Genomic DNA, 20,356 nt, shown 5'->3' with positions numbered 1-20,356 from the left:
CCAGAGTCGTAGCGCCTAACCAAGCACAGCTCCCAGAATCCTTTGGGGGAAGCCATGATTGGCATAATAATAATAATAATAATAATAATAATAATAATAATAATAATAATTTATTATTTATATCCCGCCCATCTGGCTGAGTTTCCCCAGCCACTCTGGGCGGCTCCCAATCAAGTGTTAAAAACAATACAGCATTATATATTAAAAACTTCCCTAAACAGGGCTGCCTTCAGATGTCTTTTAAAGATAGGATAGCTGCTTATTTCCTTCACATCTGGTGGGAGGGTGTTCCACAGGGCAGGTGCCACCACCAATAAGGCCCTCTGCCTGGTTCCCTGTAACTTAGCTTCTCGCAGGGAGGGAACTGCCGGAAGGCCCTTGGAGCTGGACCTCAGTGTCCGGGCAGAATGATGGGGGTGGAGACGCTCCTTCAGGTCTACTGGGCCTTTGAGGCCGTTTAGGGCTTTAAAGATCAGCACTAACACTTTGAATTGTGCTCGGAAACGTACTGGGAGCCAATGTAGGTCTTTCAAGTCCGGTGTTATGTGGTCTCCCAGTCCCCAGTCTGGCTGCCGCATTCTGGATTAGTTGTAGTTTCCAGGTCACCATCAAAAGTAGCCCCACGTAGAGTGCATGGCAGTAGTCTAAGCAGGAGATAACCAGAGCATGCACCACTCTGGCTAGACAGTCCATGGGCAGGAAGGGTCTCATCCTGCATACCAGATGGAGCTGGCAGACAGCTGCCCTGGACACAGAACTGACCTGCGCCTCCATGGACAGCGGTGAGTCCAGAATGACTCCCAGGCTGCGCACCTGGTCCTTTGGGGCCACAGTTGCCCCATTCAGGACCAGGGAGTCCTCCACACTCGCCCCCCGTCCCCCAAAACAGTACTTCAATCTTGTCAGGATTCAACCTCAATTATAGTGTTTTAAACGCATGGTGTGAACGTTGCCTTTGAAGGGAGCTCTTCTCTTCCATTCTCCTTGCGCCCCTCACTGCGCATTCTTCTTTTTCCAGGGAATTACAACGGACAACCGTCTGATGACAATCTCATGCCCGATGGCACCTCGGCCGGAAGCGATGTGAACAAGCTGGGCGAGAGCTGGCAGGTCCCGGGCGCCACAGACCCAGGGTGAGTCCGCCACAGTCCGAACTAAAATCCAGGGCCACATTTTAATTTCTACGACCTAGTTGAGGAAAGCGGGTCACAGACAAGGTGGGGGGGGGCTGACAAGGGAGGGTAAGGATAGATAGATCTTCTGCAATGCAAATGCCAGGAATCCCCCTCTCCTCTGATTTCACAGCTGCACCAACTCAGGAGACCCAGGACAGTGTGACAAGGACATCGAGGACGATGCGAAGAAACCTACGAGTTGCGGGATCCTCACAGACCCTCAAGGTGAGATTTGGGTTCCCTGGAGAGGAACCTGGTTAGAAGCATTCCCACAGGAGAGCCAGGACTTTCGAGACAGGTTGTTTGGGGAGGTTACAGGTAGAGATGGACAGATACGTCCATTTTTGTTCTCCTTGTTTCTTGGTTTTGCAATCTTCCTTCTCTCCTCAGCAGCTTTTGTTTAATCCTCTTGAAAATTTGCAAATATTAAACTTAATCGTTTTCCTTTTGGGTAAGAGTAACTAACAGAAAATATTTTGCATGCATTTTTGACCAATGTACACATTTTTCCAAGCGTTTCACCCTTGAATGCATTTTTTAAAATGTTATTATATGATTTCTTTATATATACTTAGCTCAGGGCGGCTAACCCCAGTAAAATTACAGTAAAAACATAATGGGGGGGGGGACCCAATTTAAAATACAGGTTAAAATGCAATTTAAAATGCAGCCTCATTTTAAAAGTAGCCCATAAATCAAAACCATAAGGGGAGGGAAATGTAAGGGTCAGACCGAGTCCAAACCAAAGGCCAGGCGGAACAGCTCTGTCTTGCAGGCTCTGCAGAAAGATGTCAAGCCCCGCAGGGCCCTAGTCTCTTGGGACAGAGCGTTCCACCAAGTCGGGGCCAGTGCTGAAAAGGCCCTGGCCCTAGTTGAGACCAATCTAACCTCCTTGCGACTTGGGACCTCCAAAATGTTGTCATTTGTGGACCTTAAGGTCCTCCGCGGGGCATATCAGGAGAGGCGGAAGATGGAGCAAGCTTGCTTTCTGCTGCTCCAGAGGCCAGGACACGAACTAATGGATCCAAATTGCAGGAAAGGAGATTTTGACTAAACTGTAGGAAGGAAGTTCTGACGGGGAGAGAAGTTCAGCAGCAAAAACGGGTGCTCTTGAAAGATGGCAGGGCTCTCCTTCGTTGGCGGTTGGATCTGTCAGGTGCAACTCCTGCATTTCAGGGGGCTGGACTAGAGGACCTTTGGAGTACCCTTCCAAATATTATTCCTGGGTCCTCTGCAAGGGAAGGACAGATTCTTGGGGACCTTACAGTAGCCCTCCCGCCCCCCCAGTGTGGGATCTAACTCATTAACTCTCCTTCCTCGCTCTAGGTCCGTTTGCCCCATGCCACAACAAGGTTCCCCCTGAGGGGGCATTTCAGAACTGCGTGTACGATCTCTGCGGCACCGGGGGGGACACGGGCTCTCTCTGCTTCGCCCTGCAGTCCTACACCGATAGGTGTGCCCAAGCCGGAATTCCCATCGCCTGGAGGAACAGCAGCTTCTGCCGTAATTATTTCTCTCATTTACATATAATAATAATAATAACAATAACAATAATAATAATTTTTTATTAACACCCGCCCTCCCCAGCCAAGACCGGGCTCAGGGCGGCTAGCAACCCATAATAAAATCAAGTTGATTAAAATACAATTTAAAAGATGAAGATACAACATTAAAACAATTAGGGAGCAATCTCTTCATAGGAGGAGAAAGGAAAAAAAGAAAGAGGGGGAGGGAATCAAACTGATTCTGAGCCAAAGGCCAGGTGGAACAACTCTGTCTTATAGGCCCTGCGGAAAGAGATCAGATCCCACAGGGCCCTGGTCTCATGAGACAGAGCGTTCCACCAGGACGGGGCCAGTGCTGAAAAGGCCCTGGCTCTGGCTGAGGCTAATCTAACTTCCTTTCTAATTTTCTAATTATAACTTAAATATCCACAAAGTCTCCTGCAGACATTAATAAAAACAAGTCCAGGTATGTGTTTCTCAAAGGAGGACAGTATCATTGCTTGCTCCTTCCTTCCTTCCTTCCTTCCTCCCTCCCTCCCTCCCTCCCTCCCTTCCTTCCTTCTTCCTCCAGCCCTGAACTGCCCTCCTGGCAGCAACTACACATCTTGTGGCCCAGCCTGCCCTGCCACCTGCATGGAGCCCCCCTCCCGGAACAGCTGCGACCTGCCCTGCGTGGAGGGCTGTGTCTGCAACGAGGGCTTCGTCCTCAGCGGAGACCAGTGTGTCCCCCTGGGCCAATGTGGCTGCACAGACCCCGGCGGCCAATACCATCCGGTGAGAAGCGGGGGGACCCAAGCGGGCAGTACCTTCTGGCGAGAGGGAGGGGGACAGAGGGGTTTGCCTCCTGCAGACGACCCAAGATTCCTGGGTTTTGTGAAAAGAGACGCCTCTTATTCCTGGCTTCCTTCATCTCATGGTGCTTCAGCGAGTAGCATAAGCAAGGCAGACAAGCGTCCCTTCTCCCCAAAATACCCATTTTTGGGTCACCACCCTGTAGGGTGCAGAACCATGAGCAGTGATCCACCTGTTCTTACCCAGGGGATCCTTTGTGTAACCTGCTCCAGGGTCCTGGAAGTGAAGGTTCTTGGGTGCTCCTCAAGGTGGGGGAGGGCGGTGGGTGGGGTTCACAGCAGGACACCTGGGTCCTTTCCCCACTGACCCTCCCTCCTTCCTGCTCCTCAGGTTGGTGAGAGCTGGATGGCGAACAGCAACTGCACCCAGCGCTGTACCTGTGCCCCTCTCAACAACATCACCTGCGAGGAATGGAGCTGCAGCCCCATCCAGGAGTGTCAGCCCGTCGAGGGGCTCCTGGGTTGCCAAGACACCGGTAAGGCCCCCTTTTCTCTCCTGGCCTCCTTCCCAGAGCGTTGCGTTCCGAAGGCAAAGGAAGGCTTGGCCAGAAAGACTCTGGGAGGAAGTGCCAATAATAATCCTCTCCACCCCTCGGCCCAGGTCGTTTTATTCACAAAAGAACTTTTAACACAGCACTTGTAAGAACCAATCAGATTTCCTCTGAGCATTTCAAAAAAACTACCAGGTAGGTACAAAGTTAGATCAGAGAAATTATTTTAACTACAAAGACTACTTGGAGCATGCCTACATGTTCAGGCTAAATAAAACAGGAATCAAGGAGGAATGCATTCAGCAAACCCCGGAGGTCATAAACAGGCAGGGAACAGGAAAGGAAGGACAGACAAGGAAAGATAGTATCTGTTGTTGTTTGGTCGTTTTGTCATGTCCGCCTCTTCGTGACCCCCTGGACCAGAGCACGCGAGGCCCTCCTGTCTTCCACTGCCTCCCGCAGTTTGGTCAAACTCATGCTGGTCGCTTCCAGATCACTGCCCAACCATCTCGTCCTCTGTCGTCCCCTTCTCCTTGTGCCCTCCATCTTTCCCAACATCAGGGTCTTTTCCAGGGAGTCTTCTCTTCTCCTGAGGTGGCCAAAGTCTTGGAGCCTCAGCTTCACGATCTGTCCTTCCAGTGAGCACTCAGGGCTGATTTCTTTCCAAATGGAGAGGTTGGATCTTCTTGCAGTCCATGGGACTCTCAAGAGTCTCCTCCAGCACCAGAATTCAAAAGCATCAATTCTTCAGAGATCAGATAGGATCAGATCAGATAGGTGGGCGATCAGATAGTATCTACCTAAAGATTAACAAAAGCTACATCAAAGTTACCTCCTACCTTTATGGCCCAGGATGCCTGGTGAAGCAACCGGTCTGTGTTTCAGAATGCTTATATGTGCCTGTCAGGCATAGAGAAATGGACAGTAGAGAAAACGGGGCACAGGTGGAGAGGCTTGTGGGATTTGATCAGAAATTATTGTCAATGACTCGAACCCAGTCAAGGCCATGCTTTCATTGCTGACACAATGGCTTGCTGCATTTTGCATAATTCCTCCTAGCAATCCCACCTGACCACCACACCAGAGCCAGCTGCGTCCGCTGGACAACGGATCCCTGCAGCAAAGTAATGTTCCACATATGCCTTTGCAAAATATAGTTGCTGCATGCAGGTATCAGGCGAAAGAACTTAAGACAAGGATTCCTGGAATAATACCTTGTTTTGCCCTGCTGGGCTTCATCAGACATGCATACTCTAAATAATACAGATAAACATACTGTATTTCTCGCCCCATAGGACGCACCAAGTTTTTTTGGGGGGAAATAAAGAAAAACATTTTTATTCCCCCCCCCCCCAGATGCTTGTGGGACCGGCAGCAGGGAGAATCGCTCTTCTCCCCGCCGTCCGCCTGCAGATCAGGTCCGGGGACAGCGGGAGGACGCGCTGCACCTCCCCGCTGTCCCCGGAGCTTGCGGGGCTGGCGGCAGGGAGAAGCGCTCTTCTCTCTGCCGCCCGCCTGCAGACCAGGTCTGGGGACAGCGGGAAGACGCGCTGCACCTCCCCGCTGTCCCCGGAGCTTGCGGGGCTGGCGGCAGGGAGAAGCACGCGTCTCCCCACCGTCAGCCTCCAAACCACATCGGGAGACAGCGGGATGGCGGCGTTCCGCCTCCCCGCTGTCCCCCGAACTTGTGGGGCAGGCGCTGCAGCTCTCCTGAAGCCTGGAGAGTGAGAGGGGTCGGTGCGCACCGACCCCTCTTGCTCTCCAGGCTTCAGCAAAAGCCTGCATTCGCCCCATGGGACGCACACACATTTCACCTTCATTTTTGGAGGGGGAAAAGTGCGTCCTATAGGGCGAAAAATACGGTAATAAGAGAAGGGGGCCGACGCCTGTTTCCCTGACCCCCCTCCCTTTGTCCTCCAGGAGTGGCTGCCTGCCACGTGGCCGGCGACCCCCACTACTACACTTTCGATGGCACCATGGTCTCCTTCATGGGCACCTGCACTTACACCTTGGTGACGCTGTGCCACAGCGACCCCCGCCTCCCAGCCTTCAACATCACCGCCAAGAACGAGGAGCGGGGCCAGCCCGAAGCCTCCTACCTCCGCCTCGTGACCGTGGAGGTCGCCGGAGCCACAATCACCCTGCAGAAAAGTCGGCGGGTGCTGGTAAGGGAGCTTGCCTGAATGCGGGAGGGCAGAAGCAGAGGTCGTTTGTGAGGTGGGGGGGTGTCTGCAAGGTCGCTTTCTTTTTATGAGGGGCAGGGAGGGCTCCTGTGGAGGATGTCAAACGTCGGAAGGTTCAGGACAGGTAAAAAAGAAAGTCATTCTTCACACGGTGCGTAGCTAAACTATGGAACTCCCTGCCACAGGAGGCAGTGATGACCGCAAATCTAGATGGCTTTAAAAGGGGATTAAATAAATTATTGGGTGGTGGGGATATAAAGGTAAAGGGTAAAGGGACCCCTGACCGTTAGGTTCAGTCGTGACCAACTCTGGAGTTGCGGCACACATCTCGCTTTACTGGCCGAGGGAGCTGGCGTACAGCTTCCGGGTCATGTGGCCAGCAGGACTCAGGCGCTTCTGGCGAACCAGAGCAGTGCACGGAAACGCCGTTTACCTTCCCGCCGGAGTGGTACCTATTTATCTACTTGCACTTTGACGTGCTTTCGAAATGCTAGGGTTGGCAGGAGCCGGGACCGAGCAACGGGAGCAAATCCTAGGCTCTGTGGTTTAACCCACAGTGCCACCCATGTCCCTGCTTTAAAAGGTGCTTTAAAAGGGGATTAAACAAATTATTGGGTGGTGGGGAGATGGGATATAGATGTACAGGAATGAATGAAGACAGCCTCGTTCCACCTCGATCTCTCGTCTCACCACAGATAGATGGCCAACGTGTCCGGACCCCCGTGGAGGGCCGCATTCCTGGCGTCTCCATCACCACCAGCGGGATCTACGTGGTCCTGGAGACCAATTTCGGGCTGGTGGTCAAGTTTGACGGAAACCATCACCTGGAGATCCAGCTGCCTGGGACTTACTTTGACAAGGTAACTGGCCACTCAGCCGCGATGGCTGCGCTCTGCTTCCGAAGGCCAGTTGCTGGAAACCCCAGGAAGGGAGAGTTGCTCTTGTGCTCAGATCCTGCTAGAGGGGCTGTGGGCCTGATCCAGCATCCTGTTCTTGCGTTCTTACCTGCATTCCCAGTGTCAGTTTGCATTTCTTCGTCCAAAAAGTATTGATCTGATGTGTAGAGATCCATCCTGTTCTGCTGAATTCAAGAGGGTTCTGGAAGGTTTCTTCTCTGTGTGAAAGAAGGTTCTTGTTTGGGTTATATACCTTCCGAGAAGCTGAGTACAGCTTCTATTATCAGTCTGTCACGGTCACGCTGACTATAATCGTCAGGCCAGAAGGAGCCTGGGTTTCACTTTCTTTTTGTATCTCTTCTCCTTCTGGTGTGGTGTCCTGTTCTGTATATAGTGCTACGTTTTAGTCTTCTTATAAGTTGTAAGTTTGAGGTTTGCTGCAACTGGATTTTTTATGGACAGTGCCAATCCTGGATGTGTTGGATTTGTGGCCATTATGCTCATTTGCCTTCAGTAGCAGTAGAGCTCTGCTGGATGAAGTACAATTGCCTCTGGCCTATTTTTGGGGAGTCCTGCAATGTGTTTAAGTTTTACCTCCATATGTAGCTGGTCACCCAGCCCACCTATCCCTTTGACCCTCTCCTTCTCCCTATCGCATGCCCCTTCCCCTCTGAAACCCCCTCGCCATCTTTTTTTGACCAGTTTTGCTTTGTTTATCATCCTGGGCACCTACACAATTTTTCCTCTGCGCTTTAGACTTTTCCGGTCTGTTTCCAAGCACTTTTTCTTTCGGCCCACCATTTCCGCCCGTGAAAACCTGCTCCTTAAAGCTATCAGAAACCCATGGGAAACAGGGACAAACCTGCTTTTGTCTCCAAGTCTAAATGATTTCTGGATCCCACCTGCGCCCCGAGAGCCTCCCTGTTGGTTTTCCATCTCCCTGCCGATTTAATGCGTCCTGCACAAAGGCCATAACTTCCCCCTTCTTGTCCCCAGGTGTGTGGGATGTGCGGCAGCTTCAACAACCAGAGCGGAGATGACCTCCTGATGCCGAACGGGCACTTGGCCACCAACGCCAGTCAGTTTGGAAACAGCTGGAAGGCACCGGGAGACGCTGACCCAGGGTGAGGAGGCAGGGGCGTGCGATGGCGCGGCCTAGAGCACTCTGGCCAGGGAGGGCGGGGACCTCATAGCTGTCAACTTACAGATTTGAAAATAAGGGACCAGTAGCCTCAAAAAGAAGGGATCAGCAGCCAAAATAAGGGATTTTCAGGGCACAGGTATGTTCAACTTCTGAGCCCCTCAGAAAGCCCAGCCACCAGCCAAACGAAGCCTCGAGCGGTGGTTCCCACAGTGCAGCAACCCGGCAAAGGGGATGCAGCAAGGAAAACCACCATCACCTCTCCGCTGGGAAGCGCTGAGCAAAGGCGAGTCCCCAGGCAACGCAGCCGATTTGATTGGCACAAGGCATGCAAGCTCCACCCCCCAGTCGTTCTCAGACTCCTTATTGGGTGAGCAACGCAGCCAAGCAACCCAGTTGGAGCCTCCCTCCTCCCGGGCCGGCAGGGAGGGAGGGAGAAGAGCTGCTTCCTTTGAAACCCGGGAAATTTAAGGGACATCATCAATAAGGGACAGCAGCGGGACACGGCACTGGGATAAGGGACTGTCCCGCCAAATAAGGGACTGTTGACAGCTATGGGCGGGGTATGAATAAAATTTATTATTATTATTATTATTAACTCCCTTGGGCTGCCTTTGAGGGCCCGTGTGCACAACGAGGGTTTTGAGGAGGTTGCCGCGGGCGGCAGTCACAAAATGCCGCTGTGGCGGTGGCGAAACACAAAATGGCTGCCACAAGGACGACCAAGGTGACCCAGGGCCTGATGAAGAACAGTGGAAGGAGTTGGGTATTTTTAGTCTAGAGAGCAGTAGACTGAGAGGGGATAGGATAGCCACCTTCAAAACTCTGAAGGGACAACACACGGAAGATGGATCACGCTTGTTTTTTCCTGCTACAGGATGGCTTAAAAGTTACAAGGAAGGCGATTCCGACTAGACATTAGGAAGAACTTTCAGACTCCCTTGGAAGGTGGTGGTTCTCTACTTTACGTAGAGGATGGACAGCCATCTGCAAGGGATTTTTTAGCTGCGATTCCTCCATTTCAGGGGGTTGGGCTAGATGACCGCTGGGGGTCCCTGCCAACAACCCTATGATTCTTTGACAGAAAGCTTTCCCCTACGTTATCATCTATGTTGTGTGATTAATGACAGGCGAGTTAAGTTCTTCCCAGACCAGGTCTTTCCCTCTCCCATCCGTCAGAGGGTCAAACTAGGACCTGGGAGGGAGCAGGGTTCGAATCTCCACTCGGTCACCATGAAGCTCCCTGGATGACCCTCAGCCTTACCTCCCTTGCAGGGTCATTGCGAGAATAAAATGGGGAGAACCCCTAAGCTCCTTGGGGGAGAATAGGTGGGGTTCAAATTCTTTAGCTGTCATTCCTGCATTGCTGGGCAGGGTTGGTCTAGATGGCCCTTGGGGGTCCCTTCCAACCCTACGGTTCTGTTAGATGTAAAATGAACAAACAACACCCTCGCCCCCTCCTTCTGCCCCCAGCTGCCAGCCAGACAACCGCGAAGACCTGGAGCCCCCCTGCTCGGCCCAGGAGATGGAGCGCCTTCGCGGCCAGTGCCGTGAGATCCTGGGGCCCAAGTACCAGCCCTGCCACGGCACCATCGACCCCCAGCCCTTCTTCCAGAACTGCCTGTACGACATGTGCGAGTACCAGGGCATGGCCTCCGTGCTCTGCGACAACATCCAGTCCTACGTGGAGGCCTGCAAGAGCCAAGGCGTGGACAGCATCTCGTGGAGGAACAGCACCTTCTGCCGTGAGTCAAAGGCCCTCCAAAGCACCTCACACTGAGTGTCAGGAGTTCAGCCTACACTCCAGTAGGACCCCTGGCAGAGACACATGCCCGACTGGCATGTTCTCTTCCTCCTGGTCGATCGATCGGGAGCTTCAAAAGGTTTCTTCAGCCCGAACATCATAGCGACCGATGCCAACTGACACGGATCCGCAGAGTTTGCGCAGTTCTTGCATGACAGACCTTAGCAACTCAGCATTTTGGTTAGGTAAAGGGACCCCTGACCATTAGGTCCGGTCATGGCCGACTCTGGGGCTGCAGCGCTCATCTCGCTTTATTGGCCGATGGAGCCGGCGTACAGCTTCCAGGTCATGTGGCCAGCAGGACTAAGCCGCTTCTGGCGAACCAGAGCAGCGCACGGAAACACCGCTTACCTTCCCACCGGAGTGGTACCTATTTATCTACTTGCAGTTGACGTGCTTTCGAACTGCTAGGTGGGCAGGAGCAGGGACCGAGCAACGGGAGCTCACCCCGTGGCGGGGATTCGAACCCCTTCTGATCGGCAAGACCTAGGCTCTGTGGTTTAACCCACAGCGCCACCCGCGTCCCTATCATTTTGGCTAATCTACTTTATTTACATATAAACACACACGGAGCACTGCAACATGGCTCCCTCTCTCTCTAGCAGCATCAGAGAGCAAAGAGAAAAAGAAAAAAGGACAATAGTCCCACTTCACGGAACACAGGAACACAAACATCCTGTCTCCTGGAGTCAAAACATATACCGTCATGTGATAGACAACAATCCCATGACTGCAATCATGGAGCAGGAATTCTAACAGTGAGGAGGCCTCGCTCCAGAGGCTTGCAAGCTCAGGGCCATTTGATGAGCTGCTAAAAGGGTTTCTCATGGAGAACCCTTGCTGCCAAGCTAGAAGCAATTGCGGAAGCTGAACCTGAAAGCAGGAATCTTAATTAAAGAGGCAGGGGACTTTTATTGCTGCATGGGTCTGACTTTTAATTAATATTGTAGATCCTGGGCATTGGTGGGTGGTCTGGTACTATTAAAGGTCACGGCTCCACAGAACATTTAAAGCACTATTAAAACACTTTTAACAGTCATGGGAAATCCAAGGAAATGTAGAAATAACCCAGGCGTTTGGGGGCTGAAATATACTGTGTCTGGCACCCCTGAGATCACTGGATGAAACAATGTTTTTTATTGTAACTCAATCAGTCAATCAAATTGTTGAGGGCGCTGGGAATTGCAGCTCGGTGTGGTCATTGCCCCTGATAAAATATAGTTCCCAGGGGTGTTTTTTGGAGGGAGGGGTATACAATCAATCAAGAAATGAATAAAAACTATTTTTGTTGAGGGTGCTGGGAACTGTAGTTCGGTGAGCTCAGCACCCTGAACTACAGTTCCCAAGGTTCCTTGGGAGGAAAGCTGCAGTATAAGAGTGCTCTCATCGTAAGGAGTGGGTGCCATAGCAAACCCCTGCTCCCAGCTGATTTCTGGGAAAAGTGACCTATTAGCACCTAAAAGAGCCACGCTGATATGTTCTTCCTTTGCTGCTGTACGTAGAAAATACCTCTGTTCCTAAAAGCCGCCGTCTCCTCTTCCCCGCCTCCCCCTTCCTCCCCCTGCAGCCCTGCCCTGCCCGGCTCACAGCCACTACACCGAGTGCTCCTCTCCCTGCCCGGCCACCTGCTCCAACCTCTACGCCCCAGCCAGCTGCCAGCGCCCCACGACCTGCGTGGAGGGGTGCGCCTGCGACCGGGGCTACGTGCTGAGCGACGACAGCTGCGTCTTGATGCGGGACTGCGGGTGCCTGAGCACCCAGAACGAGTACTACAACGTAAGTGGAAGGGGACTCCCAGCATGGTCGCAGCAGCCGGCCGGCAGCTGTAGAATTGTAAGAGTCGCAACGCAGGGATTTTTTGCCCAGTGTGAGACTCGAACACAGGACCCTCAGATTAAGGGTCTGGGGCTGATGGGAATAGTAGTGCAGAACATGGGGCTTGGTTGCCGTCGGGCTGATGCTCCTAAGAGAAGCCAGACAAAGAAGTCCAGATAACGAAGAAGTCCAGATAACGAAGAAGCTGCCACTCTCACAATAGCTTCTGCAAATCATTTATTAAATGTGATGTTTTGAGGTCAAGCCTCTGTTGGGCGATGGGAGGAACATGACCTACTGAAATATACTCGGAGTCGAGAGTGGATTTCATGCTCTTTATTCAGCTCATAGTGGTGAGGAGGAATGGAAGTTCCCCCAGAATGTCTGCTTTATATACATTATTTACACAGTGGGCCCCACATGATTGGCTAATTCCGGGATTCTCCTGTAGGCCAATCAGGTTGCAGATTCACTTCCACCTGGAGCTGGATTGGAAGGCTCCTGCAGACCAATCAGACTGCTGCATTCTGAATCCTATTGTTCTGGGACCAATCAGACAGCTGCATTCTGGATCCTATTGTTCTAGGGCCAATCAGACTGCTGCATTCTGAATCCTATTGTTCTGGGACCAATCAGACTGCTGCATTCTGGATCCTATTGTTCTAGGGCCAATCAGACTGCTGCATTCTGGATCCTATTGTTCTAGGGCCAATCAGACTGCTGCATTTTGGATCCTATTGTTCTAGAACCAATCAGACCTGCATTCTGGATCCTATTGTTCTAGGACCAATCAGACTGCTGCATTCTGAATCCTATTGTTCTAGGACCAATCAGACTGCTGCATTCTGGATCCTATTGTTTAGGACCAATTAGACTGCTGCATTCTGAATCCTATTGTTCTAGGACCAATCAGACTGCTGCATTCTGGATCCTATTGTTCTAGGACCAATCAGACTGTTGCATTTTGGATCCTATTCAACTTAGTACATAACACCTACCTTGGAGAGTTGGGGACAGGTCTTGACGCAGTCCCCTAACCGCCTCCCTTCTCCCTTTGCAGCCTGGAGAAACCTGGGTGACGGCCAATTGCCACGAACGCTGCACCTGCATCGGGAACGGAAAGATCACCTGCCAGTCCTTCCGGTGCCTGGATGGGTCCGTGTGCGCCCTCAGCACTGCGGGGCTTCACTACTGCCGCCCAACCAGTGAGTGGGAAGCGGGGGCAGCAGTGGGAAAGGGGCTGAGATGGCGGAGAAAGGTTGTCAGTGATATAGGCTTCAGATTTTTGAGGAAAAGTACAGGTAGGGCTGATGGGAATGTCAATCCGAGATACCTGCATGGTACCAGTTTAGAGCTGGTTCATATAAAATAAAATATGGTTTATGTTTAGGGATATCAGTTGGTCGTATTAAAATCATTTTTGCATTCCACCACCCCCAAATATCATTTTGAAGAAGCTTCTCCACCCCCATTGCTCAGCCTGGACACTGAGGTCCAGCTCCGAGGGCCTTCTGGCGGTTCCCTCCCTGCGAGAAGCCAAGTTACAGGGAACCAGGCAGAGGGTCTTCTCGGTGGTGGCACCTGCCCTGTGGAACTCCCTCCCATCAGATGTCAAAGAGAACAGCAACTACCAGACTTTTAGATGACATCTGAAGGCAGCCCTGTTTAGGGAAGCTTTTAATGTTTGAGGCATTACTGTATTTTAATATTGCGTTGGAAGCTGCCCAGAGTGGCTGGGGAAACCCAGCCAGATGGGCGGGCTATAAATAACAAATTATTATTATTATTATTATTCTTTGAAAAATAGCAATGCAGGGCTTGGCCTCGAGACGCAGTAAGGACGTTTCCTCTGAGCATGTGCAGAATGCTCACCCGAAACTTTTTACTTTCCTAACTTGGCTCTCCTTCTTCCCAGGATTCCACCAGTGCGTGATTTCCGGAGACCCCCACTACAACACTTTCGACAACTTCGCCCACCACTTCCAGGGGCGCTCCACTTACACCTTGACCAGGACTCTGGCTGACCTTCCGGAGTCTCTCGAACCCCTCTCCGTGGCGGGCAGGAACCGCCGCCGCTTCCCTTTCCAGAGCTTCTCCTTCCTGCGCGAGGTCTACGTCGAGGTGTACGGCTACAGCATCCAGTTGTTGCAGGGGAGGAAGATGGCGGTGAGAGACATGGAAAACCCTGCGAGGCTTTTTTGGGGGGTCCCTTCCGGCAGATCACTTGCCTCCTGAGCAAATGAGGACCCTCATTTCCACCTCCTCCTGCTCTTAAACACTGATGTCGTATGAGAAGCCGAACATTGGAATATTCCAGACAGATAAAAGGAAGTCCATCTTTCCACAGTTCACTGTGGAACTCCTTGCCACTGGAGCCACTAACTTAGTTGGCTTTAAAAGAGGATCAGACAGATTTGTGGAGGGGAAGGGCCACTGTGGGGACAGGATGCTGGCTAGGAGCCACTGATAGCCCTCTCCTCCTCCATGGATTTGCCCAGTCCTCTTTTGAAGCCATCTATGTTGGTGCAATGGGACGCGGGTGGCGCTGTGGGTTAAACCACTGAGCCTAGGACTTGCCGATCAGAAGGTTGGGGGTTCGAATCCCCGCGATGGGGTGAGCTCCTGTTGCTTGGTCCCTGCTCCTGCCAACCTAGCAGTTCAAAAGCACGTCAAAGTGCAAGTAGATAAATAGGTACCACTCTGGCAGGAAGGTAAACGGTGTTTCTGTGCGCTGCTCTGGTTCACCAGAAGCAGCTTAGTCCTGCTGGCCACATGACCCGGAAGCTGGACGCCGGCTCCCTTGGCCAGTAAAGCGAGATGAGCGCCGCAACCCCAGAGTCGGCCACGACTGGACCTAATGGTCAGGGGTCCCTTTACCTTTATGTTGGTGGCAGGGAGTTCTGTAGTTTAACTATCTGTCCTAAATTGTCCAACATGCGGCTTAATGGGAACCCCGCAAGTTCTAGTGCAGAGGTCAGCAAACGTTTTGAGCCGGGGGGCCAGTCCACTGTCCCTCAGACCTTGTGGGGGGCCGGACTATATTTTGAAAAAAAACCTAAATGAACGAATTCCTATGCCTCACAAATAATCCAGAGGTGCATTTTAACTAAAAGGACACATTCTACTCACGTACCGTATGTTTCGCTCAATAAGATGTACCCGACCATAAGACGCACCTAGTTTTAGAGAAGGAAAACAAGGAAAAAATATATTCTGAATAGCAAGAGGGATCGCTGCACAGCGAAAGCAGTGATCCCTCTTGCTGTTTTGGCTTCTGGGATAGCCCGCCAAGCCTGCATTTGCTCCATAAGACGCAGACACATTTCCCCTTACTTTTTAGGAGGGAAAAAGTGAGTCTTATAGAGCGAAAAATACGGTAAAAACACCAGGCAGGCCCCACAAATAACCCAGAGGTGCATTTTAAATATAAGGACACATTCTACTCATGTAAAAACACACTGATTCCGAGAACGTCTGCAGGCCGGATTGAGAAGGCGATTGGGCCGGATCTGGCCCCTGGGCCTTAGTTTGCCTACCCGTGTTGTAGTGTTACGAGAGAGGGAGGGGGGGAAAGAACCTTTCTCTATCTGGTTCTTTTTTGGAGTTTTATTTATTTATTAACGTTCTTATTTTACATCGGTAAACATTATCATATTACATCGCAAGGCTTATTATAATATAATTTCAGCATGTATACAAAGTTTATGTACGCAGTTTATATACCTGAAGAAAAGAAACAAGGACAAAAAACTATTCCAAAATCATCTATGTACCAACACATTGGACTTCCTGTCTATCCCGTTGTATATTCCTTTTTTTACAAATGAATGTACTCTTATTATTGTATATTTCTTTACATTTTATCTAATACATTCCTATATCAACATGTACCCTTGGTCTTATTTCTCAACTCAGTCTCTCTCCAACGTCAATCGAATGTTAGCATAGATAGCGAACCTTTAAAATATTTTCCAACATATATCTTATCTCTATCCCGCTTTTCTACATACTCTGGCTTCTCCTCAGATCGTATAAATCTTTCGCCTTTTCGATTGCCCTTTCCAGGTAAATGGTGTGATGGTCACCACCCCGTACTCGCCCCGGGACGGGCTCCAGATCACCCAGAGAGGCCGCACCATCTGCGTGGAAACGGACTTTGGGCTCTCCGTTTACTTCGACGGCCAGGATTTTGGTGGTGAGGATTGTTGTTGTTGTTGAGTCGTTTAGTTGTGTCCGCCTCTTCGTGACCCCCTGGACCAGAGCACGCCAGGCACTCCTGTCTTCCACTGCCTCCCGCAGTTTGGTCAGACTCATGCCCATAGCTTTGAGAACACTGTCCCACCATCTCGTCCTCCGTCGTCCCCTTCTCCTTGCGCCCTCCATCTTTCCCAACATCAGGGTCTTTTCCAGGGAGTCTTCTCTTCTCATGAGGTGGCCAAAGTCTTGGAGCCTCCGCTTCAGGATCTGTCCTTCCAGTGAGCACTCAGGGCTGATTTTCTTCAGAATGGAGAGGTTTGATCTTCTTGCAGTCCATGGGACTCTCCAGAGTCTCCTCCAGCACCAGAATTCAAAAGCATCCATTCTTCGGTGATCAGCCTTCTTGATGGTCCAGCTCTCACTTCCATACATCACTGCTGGGAAAACCAGAGCTTTAACTATACGGACCTTTGTTGACAAGGTGATGTCTCTGCTTTTTAAGATGCTGTCTAGGTTTGTCATCGCTTTTCTCCCAAGAAGCAGGCGTCTTTTAATTTCGTGGCTGCTGTCACCATCTGCAGTGTTCATGGAGCCCAAGAAAGTCAAATCTCTCACTACCTCCATTTCTTCCCCTTCTATTTGCCAGGAGGTGATGGGCCCAGTGGCCATGATCTTCGTTTTTTTGATGTTGAGCTTCAGACCATATTTTGCGCTCTCCTCTTTCACCCTCATTAAAAGGTTCTTTAATTCCTCCTCACTTTTTGCCATCAAGGTTGTGTCATCTGCATATCTGAGGTTGTTGATATTTCTTCTGGCAATTTTAATTCTGGTTTGGGATTCATCCAGCCCAGCCTTTCGCATGATGAATTCTCCATATAAGTTAAATCAGCAGGGAGATAATATACAGCCTCGTCGTACTCCTTTCTCAATTTTGAACCAATCAGTTGTTCCATACCCAGTTCTAACTGTAGCTTCTTGTCCCACATAGAGATTTCTCAGGCGACAGATGAGGTGATCAGGCACTCCCATTTCTAAGTGGTGAGGATAAATGAGCACAAGGGGAGAAGGGGCTGCATCATCCCTCCTGTAAAGTAATGGGGCTTGCTCAGGACCACCAGGATCAGGCCGGGCCAGAAGCCACAAACCTAGCCTCGCTCCAATTCTGGCAGGCAGCATCTCTTTTTTTCCAAAAAAAAATAAAATATTGGTTTTCACACTATTATAAACAAACAAACAAACAAACAAACAAACAAACACATAAGACAAACAAACATAAACCATAGCCTTATTAAAAATTACACTTATTAACATTGTTAAGTGACTTCCTCGCATCCCCTTGGTTGAATTTCATTGCATATCCTTTTAACGGTTTTCCAAATCACAGTTCTTATAAAATTTAACTTAAACATTAACATCCTTAAATCTTCGCCTTATGAAATTAAACATATTAATTCATCACTTAACATAAATAAAGTCCTAAGCCAATTAAGTATCTGCAAGCTGTTTCCAGTTAATTTAACTAAATAATCCTTAAATTTAATCCAGTCTTCCTGGTACTCCTCCTCCTTCTGGTCGCAGACTCTTCTGGTCAGGTCGGCTAGCTCCGAAAAATCCATCATCTTCATCTGCCATTCTTCTATCGTTGTTAATTCTTGGGTTTTCCACTTTTTAGCTAACAAAATACGAGCAGCAGTTGTGGCATACAAAAATAATTTAACATCTTTCTTGGGCAATTCCAAGCCTCTGGTTTCTTTATAAATGTATATTTCAGCTTTTTTTTCCAATTCATTATAGTGGCAGGCAGCATCTCAGAGTACGGTAGGTTTAAGGGCAGGGGTGCTGTTTCACCCAGCTCAGGCAAAACTGTTCAACTGGCAAACTATTTTGTTAAAATAGTTAAAAACCATAGAATTCTAGAGTTGAAAGGGACCCCCTAAGAGCCATCTAGACTAACCCCCTGCAATGCAGGAATCAAATGAATACAGCCGTACCTTGGATCCTGAACGCCCTGGAACTCGGACGTTTTGGTTCCCAAACACCGGAAACCCAGAAGCTATTGTTCTGGTTTGCGAATGTTCCTTTGGAACCCAAACGTCTGATGGGGCTTCCGTGGAATCTGATTGGCTGCAGGAACTTCCTGCAGCCAATCACAACATGCAATTTGGTTTCTGTACTTTTTAGAAGTCGAACGGACTTCCGGAATGGATTCCGGCTGTACATAAATGGCTGCACATCGAAGTTGTAGAACAGGTGTTGGGTACAGAAAAGGCTTTCAAAATCGGAATATGTATAGGAAAGAACCTAAGGAAGGAAAATAATTGAAGAACAGATGTAAAGGCGAGCAAGATAACTAAGAGAGGTGCAGTGAATGCGGTGGAAGTCTTTTATAATATTTTAACTAGGATTAATATATTGTAATGTTTGAAGCACGAATTTGGTAATATTGGTTATGAAAAGTATTTTTCTTCTACTTTTCTTTTGTCCTTTAGTCTGCATTTTGGAAAGCTTCTATATAAACGTGTTTACAGTGTTATGTATTGTTCTTTGGTTCTCTTTCTTTTTCTTTTCTTGTAAAATTCAATAAAGAAAAAAATTACCGTATTTTTTGCTCTATAAGGCTCACTTTTTCCCTCCTAAAAAGTAAGGGGAAATGTGTGTGCGTCTTATGGAGCGAATGCAGGCTGCGCAGCTATCCCAGAAGCCAGAACAGCAAGATGGATTGCTGCTTTCACTGCGCAGAGATCCCTCTTGCTGTTCTGGCTTCTGAGATTCAGAATACTTTTTTTCTTGTTTTCCTCCTCCAAAAACCAGGTGCATCTTGTGGTCTGGTGCGTCTTATAGAGTGAAAAATATGGTGCAAAATCTGAATATGTGGAAGGCTCAAAGATTGCCCCCCCACAACTGGTCTAGGGCTGCCCCCATTTGGGCACTGCGTTCACCCCTCTTTCTCTCCACCCCACCCAGAGATCGTCCTCCCCAGCACCTATCGGAACTACGTGGGAGGGCTCTGCGGGAATTACGACGGGCAGCGGAACAACGAGTACATGAAACCCGACAGAACGTGGACCCGGAGCCTCAACACCTTTGGGAACAGCTGGGAGGTCATGGTCCCCAGCAGAGAAAGGGAGGCTGGCAGCATTCCTCGCATCAGGTCAGCCCCCTGGCACCTCTTGTCCCTCATGCATAATAATAATAATAATAATAATAATAATAATAATAATAATAATAATGTATTTATTTATACCCTGCCCATCTGGCTGGGCTTCCCCAGCCACTCTGGGCGGCTTCCAAAAAAATATTAAAATACTGTAACACATCAAACATTAAAAGCTTCCCTAAACAGGGCTGCCTTCAGATGTCTTCTTAAAGTCTGGTGGTTGTTTTTCTCTTTGACATCTGGTGGGAGGGCATTCCACAGGGTGGGTGCCACCACCGAGAAGGCCCTCTGCCTGGTTCCCTGCAACTTGGCTTCTCGCAATGAGAGAACCGCCAGAAGGCCCTCGGAGCTGAACTTCAGTGTCCGGGCAGAACGATGGAGGTGGAGACGCTCCTTCAGGTATGCTGGGCCTTTGAGGCCGTTTAGGGCTTTAAAGATCAGCACCAGCACTTTGAATTGTGCTCAGAAACGTCCTGGGAGCCAATGAAGGTCTTTCAACACCGGTGTTATATGGTCTCAGCAGCTGCACCCATTCCCCAGTCTAGCTGCCACATTCTGGATTAGTTGTAGTTTCCGGGTCACCTTCAAAGGTAGCCCCATGTAGAGCACATTGCAGTAGTCCAAGCGGGAGATAACCAGAGCATGCGCCACTCTGGTGAGGCAGTCCGCGGGCAGGGAGGGTCTCATTCTGCATACCAGATGGAGCTGGTAAACAGCTGCCCTGGACACAGAACTGACCTGTGCCTCCATGGACAGCCGTAAGTCCAAAATGCCTTCCAGGCTGCGCACCTGGTCCTTCAGGGACGCAGTTGCCCCATTCAGGACCAGGAAATCCTCCACACCTGCCTGCCTCTTGTCCCCCCAAAACAGTACTTCTGTCTTGTCATGCATGGCTTCTCCCTCATTCAGCAGTTAGTCTTCAAACAAGAAGCAGAGAGCCGGGTCTCAAACTCCCTAGAGAACCAGACCTTGCTGTTAGCAGACAGGGTCTAGAGTTCTGATAACACTATGCTGAGCAAAACAGAGCAAAAACCATAGCCCTATGCGGCCTAGGACCCACGTACCTACAGGACCGCTTCTCCTGGTATGCCCCGCGGAGGACCTTAAGGTCCACAAATGACAACATTTGGGAGGTCCCAAG

At 50.0% G+C, this 20,356-nt stretch overlaps 1 protein-coding gene across 1 annotated transcript in view; it reads left to right on the top strand.

The window, feature by feature from the left end:
* The window catches only part of ZAN (zonadhesin), a 57,980-nt gene that overhangs the window by 29,884 nt on the left and 7,740 nt on the right, over nucleotides 1-20,356 (top strand). Inside the window, exons 16-29 of the mRNA XM_081887334.1 lie at nucleotides 1,019-1,133; nucleotides 1,306-1,400; nucleotides 2,502-2,678; nucleotides 3,252-3,454; nucleotides 3,863-4,007; nucleotides 5,943-6,187; nucleotides 6,901-7,065; nucleotides 8,098-8,225; nucleotides 9,716-9,987; nucleotides 11,614-11,822; nucleotides 12,922-13,066; nucleotides 13,777-14,027; nucleotides 15,927-16,056; nucleotides 19,023-19,209. Coding sequence (XP_081743460.1) covers nucleotides 1,019-1,133; nucleotides 1,306-1,400; nucleotides 2,502-2,678; nucleotides 3,252-3,454; nucleotides 3,863-4,007; nucleotides 5,943-6,187; nucleotides 6,901-7,065; nucleotides 8,098-8,225; nucleotides 9,716-9,987; nucleotides 11,614-11,822; nucleotides 12,922-13,066; nucleotides 13,777-14,027; nucleotides 15,927-16,056; nucleotides 19,023-19,209 — 2,467 coding nt within the window. The remainder of the gene's footprint in view (nucleotides 1-1,018; nucleotides 1,134-1,305; nucleotides 1,401-2,501; nucleotides 2,679-3,251; nucleotides 3,455-3,862; nucleotides 4,008-5,942; nucleotides 6,188-6,900; nucleotides 7,066-8,097; nucleotides 8,226-9,715; nucleotides 9,988-11,613; nucleotides 11,823-12,921; nucleotides 13,067-13,776; nucleotides 14,028-15,926; nucleotides 16,057-19,022; nucleotides 19,210-20,356) is intronic.

The sequence above is a fragment of the Podarcis melisellensis genome, assembly GCF_964234715.1.
Source record: "Podarcis melisellensis genome assembly, chromosome: 13".
NCBI classification, from domain to species: domain Eukaryota; kingdom Metazoa; phylum Chordata; class Lepidosauria; order Squamata; family Lacertidae; genus Podarcis; species Podarcis melisellensis.
Note: the sequence above shows the minus strand (reverse complement) of the source record. Positions and strands in the feature narration are given on the sequence as shown.